The sequence below is a fragment of the Manis pentadactyla genome, chromosome 3, assembly GCF_030020395.1.
Source record: "Manis pentadactyla isolate mManPen7 chromosome 3, mManPen7.hap1, whole genome shotgun sequence".
NCBI lineage: Eukaryota > Metazoa > Chordata > Mammalia > Pholidota > Manidae > Manis > Manis pentadactyla.
The window spans coordinates 104,922,905-104,941,044 of NC_080021.1; the positions used below are offsets into that span (position 1 = coordinate 104,922,905).

The window sequence follows — 18,140 nt, forward strand, 5'->3', positions numbered from 1 at the left end:
GGATTAAATACAGATAAAGAAAGAACATCAGAGAGACTAAATTGGTTGAACTCTCTAAGGTCACAGGTTGAAGTACCTAAGGAAAGGCCAAAATTATCCCCTTATTCCAAGTAACTGAACAAAAGCAGTGATGATAAAGGCTTCAAATTAGGAAATACTGAAATTAACATAATGTTGTTCTTTAAAGAATTCAGATGTTGTCCAGGGGAAGGCTACAGTAGGGAAGGCAAGTATTAAGGATCACAATCCAATCCATGGTTTTAAAAAATGTTGGAAGAGGACCCAGTTAAGTACATTTGCATAAGAAGTACATTTTGCATATTGTGCATCCAGAAGACACATAAATGAAACAAAAGTTTCCCAAAAACATACCTCTCCGAGTAAGATACATTCTGATAGTTTCCATTTTAGAATGTTCATTCCTTTTTAAAATGCTGGTCCTTACTAAATTGACTTTATAACTTGCTGATCAGTTATATTGGGCAATTTGGTTAAAAAAAAAAAAGAAAGAAAGAAAACCTTGGGTTTGAGATACAAGTGAACTGGGTAAGAAACAGGAAAAATTTACAAATTCAGGAAGCTCAGCAAACTCCAAAGAGGACAGCTACAAAGTAAAGCTAAGCATGTCATGGTCAATCTATGAACACCAGAAATAAAGGGAAAATCTTGAAAAGCAACAAGTGAAAAATGACAGGGTATGAAATGGGAAGTTAAGATATGAATGCTGGTTAACTTTTCACCAAAAAAAAACACAAAGAGGCGGCCAGAAGACAATGGATGACAACTTTAAAGCACTAAAAGAAAAAAAAAAAATCAACCTAAGATGCTATGTTCAGCAGAAATATACTTCAAGAATGAAGGCAGCATAAATTTTCAGATAAAAGAAAAATAAGAGAATCCATCAACAGCAGAAGAATGACATGACAAAAAGGCGAGAGTTCTTTGGCTTGAAAGGAAATTACATTAGATGGAAATTCAAAACATCAACAGTAATGTGGATAAATATAAGAGAAAATTTTACCCTCTCTTAAAACTTTAAAGAACATGTGATTATTTACAGCAAAATTACAATATTGTATCAGGAAGTTTATAACATGTGGACACAATACATATGACTGTAACCTGTATGGTTATAAAGGACAAGGGGAGCTAAGAGTACAACTGTAGAGTCTCAAGTTTTTCACACTCTCCAAGTGCTAATATTAAATCTGAGTAAACGGCTTAAAACATAAGAACGTATGTTGCAGCTCCTAGGATCATACAGATAATGCCAAAAGGAGCTACGTAAGAACTCAATAAATAAAATAAAATAAAATTCTATTAATAAATCATTAACCTAAAACAAAATGGGAAAGAGGGATAGAGTATGAACAAAAAAAAGAACAAAACAAAGTAAATGCAGATGGGACAAACAAACCCAAATAATAGAGTACCTTAACATCTAACCATATCATAAATCCAACCATATCAATAAGACTAAACACTCCAATAAAAAGGGAATTTCACACTAGATTTAAAAAATCCCACTATACACTCTCTAGAAGATATAAACATTAAGATATAAAATATCTGAGCAAGACTATCACTGTAACTTAATAAACATTTTTGAAACATTGCATACAACTGCAGAATATACATTCTTTTCAAGCACAAATGGTACATGCACCAAAAGAGCACACAAGTAGCTATAACTCTCACAGTAAATTTGAAAAAAATGGAAATCTTAAGAGTAGGCTTCTGAGAACAATGGAATTAAATTAGGAGCCAATAAAAAGCTATCCAGAAAAATAAGTATTTGGAAACTAAATGTTTATAAATAATCCAAAGGTCAAAGAAGAGATGGCAAACAAAAAACATCCCAAACAATAGTGAAATACAACAAACTAAAATCTGTGGAATGAAGCTAAAGCAGTATTAAAGAGGGCAATTACAACTTTAAAATGTTTATATATGAAAGGAAAAGAGAACAGTGACACACATCCTGTCCTTAAGGGGGGATGGGGAATTAAAGTACACTTTAATGTACCTAGAAAGAAGGAATAAACAGCAGTAATTAGTAAAATAGAAAACAGAAACAACAGAGAAAGTTAAAATCTTTTTAAAGCATAAGGAAACAAAGTTGGAGGACTGACATTACCAGACTTCAAAATTTACTATGAAGTAGTATGGTAATTGAGATGGTGTAGTGTGGCATAGGAAGTTAAAAGTTAAAGTTTCCGAATGAAAGGAATAGGACACAGAAAGCATCAGTCACAAAAGAAACGAAAAAAGAAAATTGAGAAATTAGATTTCACCAAAATTAAAAATTTCCACAAGTAAAAACCCCCATCAAGAAAATTAATAGGAAAACCACAGATTGGGGGAAAACATTCACAAAATATGTATCTAACAGAGGACACAATTCTGGAATACATTAATTATACATAGTAATTTTTATAGAACAAAAAAACTTTAAAAATTAGGACAACACTGATTCTGACAGTGGAGACAGGCACAGCAGCTCGGAAGCAGGAAACAGCTCTTTCATTCCCCCAGGCACCAGCCCAGCGCCGCTCTCCTGAGAAACCTGACATCACTCCAGGGGCTGAGCAGCTCCATAGAGTAGAGTTTCTGGGCACTAGAGGGAGCCACATGAAACATCAAAAGGAACCTGGTTCATACCAAAATCCCATAAACACCAGGAAAAGGGCCAAGTGAAACTGAACTCATCAATCTTCCTGAAAAGAGTTCAAAATAAAAATCATAAACATGGTCATGGAGGTACAGAAAAATATTCAAGAACTCATGGATGAATTCAGGACAGAGATTCAATCATTGAGAAATTCCATATCTAAAATGAAACTTACAATTGAGGGATTTAAAAGCATTAGATGTAGAAGAAGAGATGGTAAATGAACTAGAAATTAGAGAAGAGGAATAAAAAGAAGCTGAGGCACAGAGAGAAAAAAAGGATTTCTAGGAATGAAAGAATATTGAGAGAACTGTGTGACAATCCAAATGGAACGATATTCACATTATAGGGTACCAGAAGAAGAAGAGAGAGAAAAAGGGATAGAAAGTGTCTTTGAGGAGGTAACAGCTGGAAATTTCCCCAATCTGGGAAAGGAGATAGTCTCTCAGGCCACGGAGATCCACAGATCTCCCACCACAAAGAACCCAAGAAAGACAACACCAAGACATATAATAATTAAAACGGCAAAGATCAAGGATAAGGACAGACATTTAAAAGAAGCTAGAGAGAGAAAAAAGATCACCTACAAAGGAAAACCCATCAGGCTATATCATTAGACTTCTCAACAGAAACCTTACAGGCCAGAAGGGAATGGCATGATATATTTAATGCAATGAAACAGAAGGGCCTAGAACCAAGAATACTCTACCTAGCAAGATTATAATTTAAATTTGAAGGAGGGATTTAAACAATTTCCAGGTAAGCAAAGCTGAGAGAATTTACCTCCCACAAACTGTATCTACAGTGTATTTTGGAGGGACTGCCATAGATGGAAGTGCTCCTAAGGCTAAACAGCTGTCACCATTCAACACAACACTCACTGCAAAGGACAGATCAACCAGACAAAAAATAAGTAAGGAGACAGAGGCACTGAACAACACATTAGAACAGATGAACCTAATGGGCATCTACAGAACAATCCATCCAAAAGCAATGGGATACACGTTCTTCTCAAGTGCACATGGAACATTTTCAAGAATAGATCATATACTAGGATATAAAAAGAGCCTCAGTAAATTCAAAAAGACTGAAATTGTACCAACCAGCTTCTCAGACCACAAAGGCATAAAACTAGAAATTATGCAAAGAAAACGAAAAAGCCCACAAACACATGGAGGCTTAACAATATGCTCCTAAATAACCTACGGATCAATGACCAAATAAAAACAGAGATCAAGCAATATATGGAGACAAATGACAATAATAATTCAACACCACAAAATCTGTGGGACGCAGCGAAGGCCATGCTAAGAGGGAAATATATTGCAATACAGGCCTACCTCAGGAAAGATGAACAATCCCATATGAACATTCTAAATTCACAATTAACAAAACTAGAAAAAGAAAAACAAATGAGGCTCAACAAAATTCAGTAGAAGGAGGGACATAATAAAGATTAGAGCAGAAATAAATAAAATCGAGAAGAATAAAACAATAGAAAGAATCAATGAAAGCAAGAGCTGTTTCTTCAAGAAAATAAACAAAATAGATAAACCCTAGCCAGACTTGTCAAGAAAAAAAGACTCTACACACACAAACAGAATCAGAAGTGAGAAAGGAAAAATCACTATGGATACCACAGAAATACAAAGAATTATGAGAGAATTCTATGAAAATCTATATGCTAACAAATTGGATAACCTAGAGGAAATGGAAAACTTACCAAGACTGACACAGGAAGAAACAGAAAATCTGAAAAGACCAATTATCAGCAACAAAATTGAATTGACAATCGAAAAACTTAAGAACAAATACCTGTACCAGATGGTTTCACTGCTGAATTTTATCAAACATTTAGTGAAGATCATACACCAATCTCCTCAATGTTTTCCAAAAAGGAGGGAATACTCCCAAACTCACTGTACGAGACCTGCATCATTCTAATACCAAAACCAGGTAGAGACACCACAAAAAAAGAAAATACAGACCAATATTCCTGATGAACTTAGACGCAAAAATACTCAACAAAATATTAGCACACTGAATTAAAAAATACATCAAAAAGATCATCTATCATGATCAAGTAGGATTTATTCCAGGGATGCAAGGATGGTACAACATTCGAAAATCCAACATCATCCACCACATCAACAAAAAGGACAAAAACCATATGATCATCTCCATAGATGCTGAAAAAGCATTTGAGAAAATTCAACACCCATTCATGATAAAAACTCTCAACAAAATGGGTATGAAGGGCAAGTACCTCAAAATAATAAAGGCCATATATGACAAATCCACAGCCAACATCATACTTAACAGCGAGAAGCTGAAAGCTTTTCCTTTAAGATGGTGAACAAGACAAGGATGCCCACTCTCCCCACTTTTATTCAACATAGTTCGGGAGGTCCTACCCATGGCAATCAGACAACACAAAGAAATAAAAGGCATCCATATTGGTAAGGAAGAAGTCAAACTGTCCCTGTTTGCAGATGACATGATATTGTACATAAAAAACTCTAAAGAATTCACTCAAAAAGTACTAGATCTAATATCTGAATTCAGCAAAGTTGCAGGATAGAAAATTAATACAAAGAAATCTGTTGCATTCCTATACACTAATGATGAAGTAGCAAAAAGAGAAATCAGGCAAACAATTCCTTCAAAAAGAATAAAATACCTAGGAATAAACCTAACCAAGGAAGTGAAAGACCCATATCCTGAAAACTACAGACTCTCATGAGAGAAATTAAAGAAGATACCAAGAAATGGAAACACATCCCGTGGTCATGGATAGGAAGAATTAATATTGTCAAAATGGCCATTCTGCCTAAAGCAGTCTGTAGATTCAATGCAATCCCTATCAAAATACCAACAGCATTCTCCAATGAACTAGAGCAAATCGTTCTAAAATTCATATGGAACCACAAAAGACTCCAAATAGTCAAAGCCATCCTGAAAAGGAAGAATAAAGCTGGGGGTATTACCCTCACTGACTTCAAGCTCTACTACCAAGCCACAGTAATCAAGACAATTTGGTACTGGCACAGAACAGAACGATAAACCGATGGAACAGACTGGAGAGCCCAGATATAAACCAAGCATATATAATCAATTAATATACGATAAAGAAGCCATGGATATACAATGGAGAAATGAAAGCCTCTTCAACAACTGGTGTTGGCAAAACTGGACGGCTACATGCAAGACAATAAAATTGGATTATTGTCTCAGCCCATACACAAAAGTAAACTCAAAATGGATCAAAGACCTGAATGTAAGTCATAAAACCATGAAACTCTTAGAAGAAAACATAGGCAAAAATCTCTTGAATATAAACATGAGCGACTTTTTCCTAAATGCATCTCTTCTTGCAAGGGAAACAAAAGCAAAAATGAACAAATGGGACTACATCAAGCTAAAAAGCTTCTGTACAGCAAAGGACACCAACAGCAGAAAAAAACACATCCTACAGTATGGGAGAATATATTTCTAAATGACATATCCAACAAGGGGTTAACATCCAAAATATATAATGAATCCACATGCCTCAATGCCCAAAAGGCAAATAACCCTATTAAAAAATGGGCAGAGTATATGAACAGACCCTTCTCCAAAGAAGAAATTCAGATGGCCAACAGGCACATGAAAAGATGCTCCACATAGCTAATTATCAGGGAAATGCAAATTGAAACCACAATGAGGTATCACCTCACACCAGTAAGGATAGCCACCATCCAAAAGACTAAGAACAACAAATGCTGGCAAGGATGTGGAGAAAGGGGAATCCTCCTACACTGCTGGTGGAAATGTAAGCTCGTTCAACCACTGTGGAAAGCAATATGGAGGTTCCTCAAAAAACTAAAAATAGAAATACCATTTGACCCGGGAATTCCACTACTACGAATTTACCCAAAGAATACAATTTCTCAGATTCAAAAAAGACATATGCACCTCTATGTTTATTGCAGCAGTATTTACAACAGCCAAGATATGGAAGCAACCTAAGTGTCCATCAGCAGATGAATGGATAAAGAAGATGTGGTACATAGACACAATGGAATACTATTCATCTATAAGAAAGAAAGAAATCCTACCATTTGCAGCAACATGAATGGAGTTGGAGGATATTATGCTCAGTGAAATAAGCCAGGCGGAGAAAGATGCATACCAAATGATTTCCCTAATTTGTGGAGTATAACAACAAAGCAAAACTGAGGGAACAAAAGAGCAGCAGACTCATAGATTCCAAGAAGGGACTAGTGGTTACCAAAGGGGAGGGGTGGGAGAGGGCAGGCGGGGAGAGGGGGAGAAGGGGATTGAGGGGTATTATGATTGGCACACATGGTGTCGTGGGGATAATGGGGAAGACAGTGTTGCAGAGAAGGAAAACAGTGACTCTGTGGCATTTTACTACACTGATGGACAGTGACTGCAATGGGGTATTGGGGGGGGGGGGACTCGATAATATGGGTGATGTAGTAACCACATTGTTTTTCATGTGAAACCTTCATAAGAGTGTATATCAATAATACCTTAATAAAAAAAGACAAAAAAAATTAGGGCAAAAGATTTGAACATTCTATAACAAGATCCACAAATGGCCAGTAAGCACATGAAAAAATGCTGAAAACCGAACAGTCATCAGAGATATGCAAATTAATGCCAAAATGAGATATCACTGCACATCCAATGGAACAGATAAAATTAAAAACTGGCAACACCGAATGCTGGTAAGGATGTGAAACAAGTAGAAGTCTCAAACATGGCTGGTGAGAGTATAAAAATGGTATAACCACTTTGGAAAACAATCTAACAGTTTCTGATAAAACTAATCACATATCCAACTTATGACCTAAAAATTAAACTCTTACATATTCACCTAAGAGAAATTAAAACATATCTACAGGAAGTCTTAAGGTTAGTCAGAGTATTGCAACCCATCATGATGCAAACGAATAAACAAGTGTTGTATATTCATGCAACGGAATTAGTTATAAAACCTTTATGGGGAAAGCTTCCAATGTCGAAGGATAATATAAAAACAAATAGAAAATTAGAGAACAGAAGAAAACATTAAAGAAATCTAGACGACAACGTTATTACAAAACAAAGCACCAAAAAAATTAAAAAAACATATAGGAGAAAAGGAAATGTTTTTGTAAGTTGAAAATATGATAGCTGAACCAAAATATTCAATAGGAGGATTAGAAGATAAAGGAAATATCATCTAAAGTAAAACTCAAAAAAAAAAAGGAACAGTAAAATGGAATATGTGATAACTTAGTACAGTATGGCCAATAAGATTTCCAGAAAAGTAGAGGAAGAAATCCTAAAAGAGACCTGAAAAAAAAATTTTTTTTTTCTGGGTCCAAACAAAGTGCAACTTTACGTTGAAAGGGCCCAGAGTGCTTTAGCACAATGAACCAAAACACACACATAACAAGGTACACCCTTTTCAAAGTTAAAAATACCAGAACACAAAATTCTGAAATCTCCTGTAAGAACAGAGATAGGAAAACACAAATCACACTAAATCTCAACAACACTGGAAGATGGAGGACAATGACAACAACTCAAAAATTCGGAAAGAAATGTTTTCCAACTCAGAATTCTATATCCAGCCCAATTATAAATCAAAAGTCAGGATAAACCAATACATTTTCAGGCATTTGGAATTGCAAAAATATGACCACTTTGGACATGTCTGCAGGAAATTTCTCAATGATGTTTCATCAAAGTAAGAGTAAAGCCAGATTGTTCTAATAAAATAGAAAAGCACAGTGAATTCCTAGAATGATAGCACAGGAAAGTCCACAACAGCTGTGTAGCAGGCACAGAGGGAAGCAAATCCAGTTTGGAGCAGGGTGGAGTACTGAGGGAGTGTGAGGAAGGATAACTCATGTCATAGGTGTGAAGTGAAAAAAGACAGTGCTTCTGGATCACAAGAAATGACTTAGTCAAATGCACAAAGAAAAGTATGGCAATGAGATAATTATTTACTCTAGGGGGAAAAAAGTTGTAGAAAGAAGATAAATATAATTATAGCACAATGTGGCTCAGCAATAACAAAATTTAGTCACAACAATGAAAAGATAGACTACAGATTAAACCAAAAAACTTTATTAGGATGATAAAGGAAAAGGGCATAAAAGCTAATTTCTCTGCTACTATAAGACTAATGATTAGTACACCTGAAACTATTATATGTCAGTTATATTTCTGAAGGAAGGACAGATGATAATGTTTAAAATTTCTACATATTCAGAAATATGGATGTATATACTGGTAAGAGACTAAAGAGATTTGATTAGCATGCATCATTTTAAGAATTTAACTATATGACTTTTTAAAAGAATGTATATGTGTTGTAACATCTTTCTGTATGGACAGATAGTAACTACACTAGTTGGGGTGATTTAATAATATATATAACTGTCAAATCACTACATTGTATACCAATGTATACAATGAAACCAACATTGTATATCAAATATACATCAATAAAAATATATTAAAAAAAGAATGTGTATGTCTTACTTCAATATAAAATTTCATTTGAAAAAATTTTTTAAAAATGTTTTGTATTAGGGACACAATAGTGAATATAAAAGTTCATGTCTCAAGGAATTCATTTCTATTGAAAGAAACAAATAAGTAAACTTACGATATGATTACAGCTAGTGATAAATATTATTCATAAAAATAGAGGAGGGTAAAGATAGAGAATAAGTGTGATGGTAAATGGCCAGGGATGCCCTCTCTAAGGAGTGACATTTGATGAGAAACCTGAACCATTTGAAGGAATGGATAAACATTGTTCTGGAAAACAGGGAGTAAACTGATGATAAGTTTAAGTTTGGTGGTTTGAAATCAGTAAAAAGTCCATAATTAAGAACCAAATAAACTAAAGGGAGAAATGTTAAGACACCAGATCTGAACCCTCAGAAGTGAAACCTCAGATCTGAACACTTCAGAAGTGAAGACTAACAATGCCATAGAGGGTTGGATATCAGTGCTCAAAATAACATGATATTCAGCAATAAGAAATGATGGATAATGAATTAAGATGTCATTGTAATTTGGTTCTGAAAATTAACTAGTTTAAACCATATTCCATTCATCCTTAATTCTGGGTAAAACAAGGAATAACTGATGACCAGCTGTTGAGTACGACAACAGTGAGAAAAAGACCAAGGTCTATGAAGATTAAAAAAGAAACTTCTTTAAAAAAAAGAATGCTTAACCTTTGAGGTGAGTTTAAAGAGATCAGATACACATGTATTTTAAGCAAACACAAAGATATATATACAAAGTTTGTAAAGATAACCAGATTTGAAGTTACATCCTTCATTGATAAGAGTATTCAAGAAATCATTCTTCTAGCTTAAAATTAAGCAACACTGCTATTATGTACTTTGTAATAGTTTTACTTAGACAATGCATGCTGTAGTACACTTATTCCTAGGAAGGTATCAAATTTACCAAAAGATGCTTTGTGCTCTAAAATACTTCAGGAAGAAAAGAAGGGAGTGAGGCAAATACAGGGAGAAAGATGAGACAAAGGGGTCTTGAAGATAAGCAATTCACCAAGTCTGGCTGCATTTGAATCACCAAGGCATTGTCGTCTAGGCTGCCCCACCCAATTCTGATTCAACCTGTCTGAGGGAGGGCCTTGGGAATATTATTCTAATATGTAACCAAGATAGAGTGCTTTGGGTATCTCTGGATTAGATGTTATAGTAACACTGAAATTGTCAGTTAATTTTGTTGATATATTAAGTAAAAATACAGGACTAAAGTATCTATTAGATCACATTATTTAGTCTGCTTTAAAAATAACACAAATTGATCAAACTCTTCAACGGCTCCCGTCTTGTTCTATAATATGGTGCAATGTCTTAAGCTGACATTCAAGGCCCTTGGTGATCTGGTTCTCAGGGCTGCCTCTCCAAATTCACCTCCTCTAACAACCCCCCACAGACAAACTACCATACAGCCAACCTAAACTATTTTCAGCTTCCTATGTACCAACCTATTTAATTTCTCTCCCATTTGCATATTACTAATCCTTCTGTCCAGAGTAACATGCTCCTTCCACTAGGTTGGCCTAGCATGCCCTACGTAAACTATCATTAAAGTTCAAGCATACTTTTCTGTAGTCTTCCAGGAACCACCTGAGAATAATTAATCACTTACTTCTTGGATCATTACCACACTTTTATACATAATCTGTTAAATAACTTATTGTTCCTCCCCCCCTCAGTCTTATTTACTGACCTTTGACTATTTTGAGAGCAAGTTACTATGTATCTTTTCTGTTTGCTTTTAATCTTTTTATCTTCTATACTAACTATGAAGGCTGGTTTAGGGCCAACGACTAAAATGTTAGTTGCATGAATGAATGAGAATAAAATGACAGAATAACTACTAGTTTTAGATGTTCAACAGGAAAGTTAAAGGAAAAGAAAAATTCTAAATAAATAAGAGGGACTGAGGAAGCCTCAGCAAATATGTGACCCTAACAGCAGCCCATGAATGTTGTCTTCAGCTCCCAAATTTGCCCTCTACATCCTTCACTCCCTTCCAGTCACAATAAGGACGACTCAAAACAGCAGTAACAAAGCAGAGGGAAGAAAGGGGAATTGAATGCGTTACAAAGGAGAACCACTGACCTGGTTTTATTTCTTAAACTATACAATGGTTTATTTCTTAAACTATAGAAAAAAAAAGTGATTATTGTAGTAATCTTTATACTTTTTATCATATTTTAATATGCTGCTTTATAGCAAATTCACATAACAGAGAGTAGAAAATATAAGATGCTGCAAAAACAATATATTAAATTTATGGATATATTCATGAGGAGTTCAACAGGCCAGTTTCACCCACTTGAAAAGGCATATGTGTTAACTGCACATATATATATATATACACACACACATACATACCTGTATGTGTATGCATATAGCTGTATTTATTTATAACTTGAAAAAATTACTTTAGTGTTATTATCAATCTACGGAAGAAGTGAACTTAAAGCCATTCATTCTCTTCTCGACTTTTTAAATCCAGAAAAAAAAATACCACATTAACAATAAAAATTGGTATCACGTTAAAATACTGGTTTATGTTATAGCTGGGTGTTAAGTGCAAAATGAAACCAGTTGAATTTAAAAACTGGTTTCGATAACTAGGAAAACATTGTGTTAAATGAATACCTAAAACTTTACCTATCGTTGGCCCCGTTTTTGTCTGGGTATTTTCTCTTTTCAGAAGACATCACATCTCATTCTGACTCAGAACAGGTTTTACAACTTCTTGGCCCTTTGAACTTGCAACTTCTAGATGTCTCATAACGAGCGCTGGACTAATTACGGGCATGCAATAGCCTACATAGAACCAAAAGTATTCAGTTTGTCAACGTCTAAGAAAGGAATAAAGTGTTTAGGATGAAGCAGAAAACCGTGTATCTCAGAAAGACAACTCTTTCCCGAGCCCTGGACAGCAGAAGAAATCAGAAAACGTGAAGGCGCATTGGCTTAAAGAGCAGGGCGTTAAACAAAGTAGCACTAATAATTAAAAAGAAAGAAAAAGGTTGGTAGGTTTCGGAGCGGACACTTATCCTAAAGCATAGGATGCTTAATTAGAGAAGGACAAGGCCCTCAAAAATGCTTCCAGGTATCGTTAGGTGCTTTCCGATTTGCTTTCGCTAAAATCCCAAAATTCTTAGTTTGGATTCTGGGACACCAAATGCCTCCTCTTCTGACTCCCCATTCCTTCCACACACCATGTCTCTCCTGCGCCTTTCCCAGCTTAAAATACGGAGTTCCTACCCGCCCCCCTAAGTCACTTCTTTGGGTCTCAGACCGTTTGTGTCCACCGAGAGCCCCGCTCCTGCTGTTCCCTTGGAGGCCAGACACTTCTCGGATTCAAGCCGTTGTGCAGCTCCATCCTTCTCACCTTGGTTACAGAAAAGGCTCCACAGTTTAGCGAAGATTAGCCCCATCATGAGCACCTGGGCGGGCCGCGGGGCCCCTCAGCAGCAGGTGCCGCCGCTCCGGGCCCCCCACCGCAGCGCTGGCTGCGGGAATCGCGGAGAAGCCCACTGAGCCCGCGTGCCACTGACTGGTGGAGGAGCCCTGGTCCGCTGCTCCGCTACTCGTAGGAAAGCGCCTCACCGAGAACCCACCGGAGTCTTTTGTTTCGAGCCCAGGAGCCCAACGCCGACCCGTAGTCCCCGCGATCGGAACCCACCTAACCACCAGAGCGTCTACCAGCTCCAAGCCCCGCCTCCTGTCCCTATTCGCGGACCACCAACCGCCGGAAGGACGGCACCATACGTAAGAACTTACGTTTCCCAGACTTTAGACGTGGCGTTTGCTTCGACTTCACTTCCGGTAGGCGGGCTCCAAACTTTCCGGTGGGCGGGCCGGGTGTCGGGGTGTGGGTGTGTGGGTATAGCGGACTTTCCCTCAGTGACGGCTTCCTGTCTAAAAGCTGTTTCGAAGTGTTTGCCAGCTGCCCTTTCTTGAAGCTCCGCTGTCTGGCAGGTGCGTCCCTGATCCTTAAATACGGGACAGGCTGTAGTTTCGCTAGCTGAACAGCCGCGGTTTGCTGCACCTAAATGAGTATTTCTGACAACTGATCTCTTACTGTCACCCTGTACAGACAGGCAGGCTTGTAGTTCTGCCGTGATTCTTAATTTTGAATGGGCTTGATTGGGAAACGATCTATGGAATATGGAATGCCTGTAACCACAGACTTAACTTATGTGATAAACTTTAAGGCCCCCCAGTTTTGCAAAGCGTTCGGTATTTTCGGGGATATATTCTTATAATACATTCTTAAATTCGTATATATTCTTATATTCTTATTCGAAGAACTAAGAAAATTATTTTCTTAAGTTTCAACTGAAAATAACTTCAATTAAAACGGAATCCCGGTAACCTCTCCAGTTCAGTAAAACAAAAAAAGCTTCAAGCGCCTTCAGCAAAATTCAAGACAAAGCTATTTAGAGCAAAACAAAGAAATTGAAATTTCAAGGGAAAAAAGGCGAACTAGGGAATTAAATTATATGTATATAATATTAATATTCCTTAAAAGGAACTACCATAAACTAGCTTTAGATAATACTTGGAAGAACTGGCTGCTGCCGGAAGGGCCGCACTACGTAATTGTTTCAATTTCAGTTTCTAGTCCATGGTTAGGTTCTAACAGTTTTAAAGGTTTCACACCCTGGCACGTAACTTTACTGTAATTTCCATGAAACCAGATGAAGGAGTGAACTTAATTGAAAAGACTATGGATTTTAGTCAGTTAAAAACGCACTAAACTATTTTGGTTACCTGTACATTGAGTGTTATGACTTACCGTGTCCTCCCAGTCTTATGATTCAAGGACCTTTTAAGACATATGTGGGATAATGTGCTCAAACTTTCTGATAATAAAGGCAAGTTTTAACCTCCCATATAGAGGAAAAGGTATGTACTGAGCCTATGCAAATTAGTATAACTTTCATGACTGAATTGGCCCATAAGTAGAAACGATTGACTGTGGAGGGAGAGGCTTAAAGGGACATTTCTAGTCCTAGTTTCATTAGTAGAAACAAACTGTATATTCTGTAGCTTCTTCAATTGTTAGACATAGATGCAAACCTTACATTTTACTTTTTCTTGGTTTCAGATTTCCAAGAAACGATTTCTGGAAAAAAGGCATTTTTGGCAGAGCTTTGAAGGAAAAAGGTACATATTTCTGAAATATTTTTGTGATGGCCTAAGATACTTTAGAGGCAGTAAATTGAATTATTCTTTCACTTTTAATTAAGTGGAATGCATATATATGAGCAGGGCTGTTCATATTTTTATTGGTTCTAATCTTTTGCAACATCTGGAACTTTTATGTTGAAGAACAGTTCTTTCATCATCTTTTCTACAAATTACTTGAAAACAGGACCCTTTAAAATATTTTTTTACATTAGAAAGTTTTATTTTTAGATTTAGAAACTTGAAATTTGTATTAACTGGTGGTTAAAAAAATCAGTCTCAACTGAAAAATGAATATGATTAATGAAATAGTTGTGGATTATCTAAATAGAAATGCTGATGTACTATAATTACTGATCTGTTAGAAAAAAGTAACACTTTAGTCGACCTTGTGCATTTGAAACATATAAATTGTAGCACAAATACTTGTTAGGAATTTAATCAAAGTAGGAAATTTTGAGTAACATACCTTTGTGAATTTTTTTCTTAAAACATCCCTTTAAATCTTTTAAAAATGAATTTCAGTGTAGCCCTTGATCCAAAGGAGGTAACAGAATTCTGTGGAATGTTGCTATCTGAATATAAATATATTGAAATTCACGAAATAAGTTATAAAAACAGGAACATAATAATGCCATCATTAGGCTTATAACTTATTTTCTTAAATATTAATTGGAAATAACTTCCTTTAATTAAAATGGAATGCCAGTAATTTTTCTCTCCAGTTCAACAAATTTGAAGAAAAAGATAAAGGAATAGATGTCCTAAGAGCAAAACAAAGAATGAAATTTCAAAGGGTAAAGGGAATTAAGAAATCAGGGAAATAAAATCTGTATCTAATATTCCTTACAAGGAACTACTATAAACTACAGATAATACTTGGAAGAACTAGTTACAGCAGGAATGGAAATCAATTTATTACTCAGTTAACAAAAATAAATTGTATGCATAGCTTGAACCAAGAGTCCAGGGACAGCATGTTTTGCTAACTAGGAATGAAACTTAAAAACACACAAAACTAAAAGAAAATCTACTAAATCAATAAGATATGTCCACAGTGACTTAAGTCTAGTTGGTCAGTGTTCAGATGAGTAGAGATTGATAGATTCCCAGCCTTTCTAGACATTTCTTTCCAAATCTCCTGCCTTCTTCATGAAATAAATACTGAAGAATAGATTTTTTTAAAAATTTTGTTTTGCTTGTAAGGTTAAGCTTTGGAGCTCCACAAACTAAGATTTAAGATTATGACATTATATCTGAAATTTTTCCCCCCACCCCCATAGGGGTCTTCTTTTGCTTAGACAATATGTATTGACTATGCCAACTTCAGATTTATAGTATGCTTTCCTTAGACCCACCCTTAGAGGCCTCTTCATTAACGTAACTGTCAGTACAATATTGCCTGTCAAGGATAGTCTGAATGTTCTCAGCACTGTTCACATGTGCTGAGCTTAGTGAACTGATTTCTTGCAAACACATGCTTTATCAGCATTTTCTTTTTCTTGTTCACAAAGATGTCCTCCATCTATTCATCTAGTCATTCAATATTTGAGTGCCTATTCAGTGGTGAGCTAAAGTCTCTACTCTCAGTTTACAACCTAGTTCAACTTGTTTTTTCTTCTTCCTTGTCTCCTACAGCTTCCAACCATTATTGGTGCTATGGTCCCCACAATGTTGAGGCTGCAAAAAATTCCTTTGGTCCAAAAAATGCCTGGTCCAGACATAATCCTAATCACTTTCAGATGATTAAGCCATGGAAAAATTCCCTGAATTTACTGAAATAAGCCGTGGTGAAAAGAGTAGGATTGGCTTTAGAATCCACATGCCTGTGGTCTTTAGCCTGACCTTCTCACTAATTGTGAGGCCTGGAGAGTTATTTCAGCTACTTGAATCTTGTTTTTATTCGTCTGTAAGAGGTAACAACCAAGCAGGGGTCCTGTAGCAAGCATAATGGCTGTAATTTAAAATTCTGCAGGAACTGGTTCGTGTATCATAGAAAGTAGCTGTATTACTTAAAAAAAACAACAACAAAGATCTCTATGTGAGAACTAGAGAAAAAGACAAAAAAACCCACCCAAAACCTTTCCTAGTTATGTGCCAATGATCATGGTATGATGCAAAAAAAACCCCATTAAGTCAAGGAGACAGAATAATAGTTTCCCGTTCAATCATAAAATGGCCCAGTGACTGTCGTTAGGTACCTTCTCCCTTTGTGTCTTCTGTTATCTGTAATACAAGATTATGCCAAGAGTTTCTCCATCTTTAAAGTACAAATCCACTATGATGCAGGTAATTGGTAGTTTTATTCAACTAATTTAAATACTGTCTGGGTTTTTAAGTTTCGTTTTTAAGTTTTGAGCATTCGTGGATATTAACGCACTTCTAACCCAGTTTTCAAAAATTTAATGTTCATTCACAACTTTAGTCAGGTCGGTATGCATGAGAGGTAAACTAATTTCATGGAATCAAAGGGCGGCTGATGGGTCCAAGTAAACTTGGCTTCATCCTTTCTTTGGGGATCACTTAGGAAGTGACTAATTGAATCCCTCATCTTACTCAGGTCAGCAAAGTCTTCGACTCAACTCACGTCATCTCCCCATTTCCGCTGGCGCCAGGGCCCTAGACTTGATTGCTCCTCGCGAAAGCACCGGAGGCTCGCAGCACAGGAAGGCGCCACGGACGCGGCTCCGGAACTCCGGAGACGTGACGTAGCGACAATATGCTGCTCCGGATTGGAGGAGGTCGCGGAGGGAGGGGTGAGGCCCGCCGCCGGAAGTGACGCAAACCAGAAGCGGCTCTTCTGACTAGCTACTTGGGGCGTGGGTTTGGAAATAACGCTGTGAGGCAAATGTGGCTGAGCCGCTGGCAACCTGTTGTCAGCTCTACGCCAGGTTCACGGCGGGTTCGCTCGTCACGCACTTTGTGTTCTGTACTTCTCGGCAACTGGAACGGCACTGCCTCCCAGAGACTTCCGTGAGCGCCCCTAAAGAAGGAGGCAGGACGGTGTGCTGAGGCGGGGAAGCCGCTGTGAACGGCTGCGGCCAAGGAAGCGTGGACGTGCCTCCGCGTTCCCGAATTCAACTCGGCGCGAGCGGCACGATTTTCTGGGGCATTGGTGGCCCCGGCATCTAGTGGGTGATTATTCATTGTCAAGACGCTGCTCACTAATTCGGAAAGTGAAAAAACCCACCGTTTTCCAGCATTTCTCTTGGAGGAGGACTAAGCAATAGCAAAAAAAATGTCTATTTTCCCTAAAATATCTTTGAGACTCGAGGTTGAAAGTTACCTTAAAGATGGCTTTATGAATAAGGAGGTAGGTCTGACAAACATGTTAGATATTTGTCAAAATGCAAATATTTACACAGAAAAGTAGAAAAAGGTCTAAAAGGAAGGCTAAAGTTTCTAGTGTTGCTTATTGTCTTTTCGAATGTAAAAAAAGGCCAATATTTATTCGCAGGTATTTAATATGTCTTCTGACATAAGAGGTAAATGAGGTAGACGGTTTAACACAAGAATGGGAAAGCAGGGAGGAGAAAAAGAATAGATTATGTGTCTGGCAGTAGGCATGGCGCTGAAGGTGTTACAAGAAAAAGCCAGATAAGGGGAATTGGTCCTGTAGAGAAAGTACACCTGGACAGAGTGCCCGCTCTGGCACTCAGGTGGAAGGGCTTCTAAATTTGTTGAGTGCCTTTTAAAAGCCACCA

The 18,140-nt window shown here is 37.0% G+C and overlaps 2 protein-coding genes across 7 annotated transcripts in view; one reads left to right on the top strand and one right to left on the bottom strand.

Annotated features, from left to right (window-relative positions):
- Nucleotides 1-12,979, bottom strand: part of ARL5B (ADP ribosylation factor like GTPase 5B) — a 32,733-nt gene extending 19,754 nt beyond the window's left edge. Inside the window, exon 1 of one of the 2 annotated variants that reach the window (XM_057498252.1) lies at nt 12,635-12,979. Coding sequence is in view for 1 of the 2 variants with exons in the window: in XM_036881174.2 (XP_036737069.1) it covers nt 12,635-12,683 (49 nt within the window). In the remaining variant the exon portion in view is untranslated. The remainder of the gene's footprint in view (nt 1-12,634) is intronic. The other variant, XM_036881174.2, reaches the window with a different exon arrangement.
- A 77-nt stretch (nt 12,980-13,056) lies between these two features.
- The window catches only part of NSUN6 (NOP2/Sun RNA methyltransferase 6), a 63,450-nt gene continuing 58,366 nt past the window's right edge, over nt 13,057-18,140 (top strand). For 2 of the 5 annotated variants that reach the window (XR_008996372.1, XM_036881172.2), the window contains exons 1-3: nt 13,123-13,224; nt 14,357-14,415; nt 16,997-17,749. Coding sequence is in view for 3 of the 5 variants with exons in the window: in XM_036881172.2 (XP_036737067.1) it covers nt 17,675-17,749 (75 nt within the window). In the remaining 2 variants the exon portion in view is untranslated. Of the gene's footprint in view, nt 13,072-13,122; nt 13,225-14,356; nt 14,416-16,252; nt 16,353-16,996; nt 17,750-18,140 lie in introns of those variants that run through there. The other 3 variants (XM_036881163.2, XM_057498251.1, XM_057498250.1) reach the window with 3 other exon arrangements.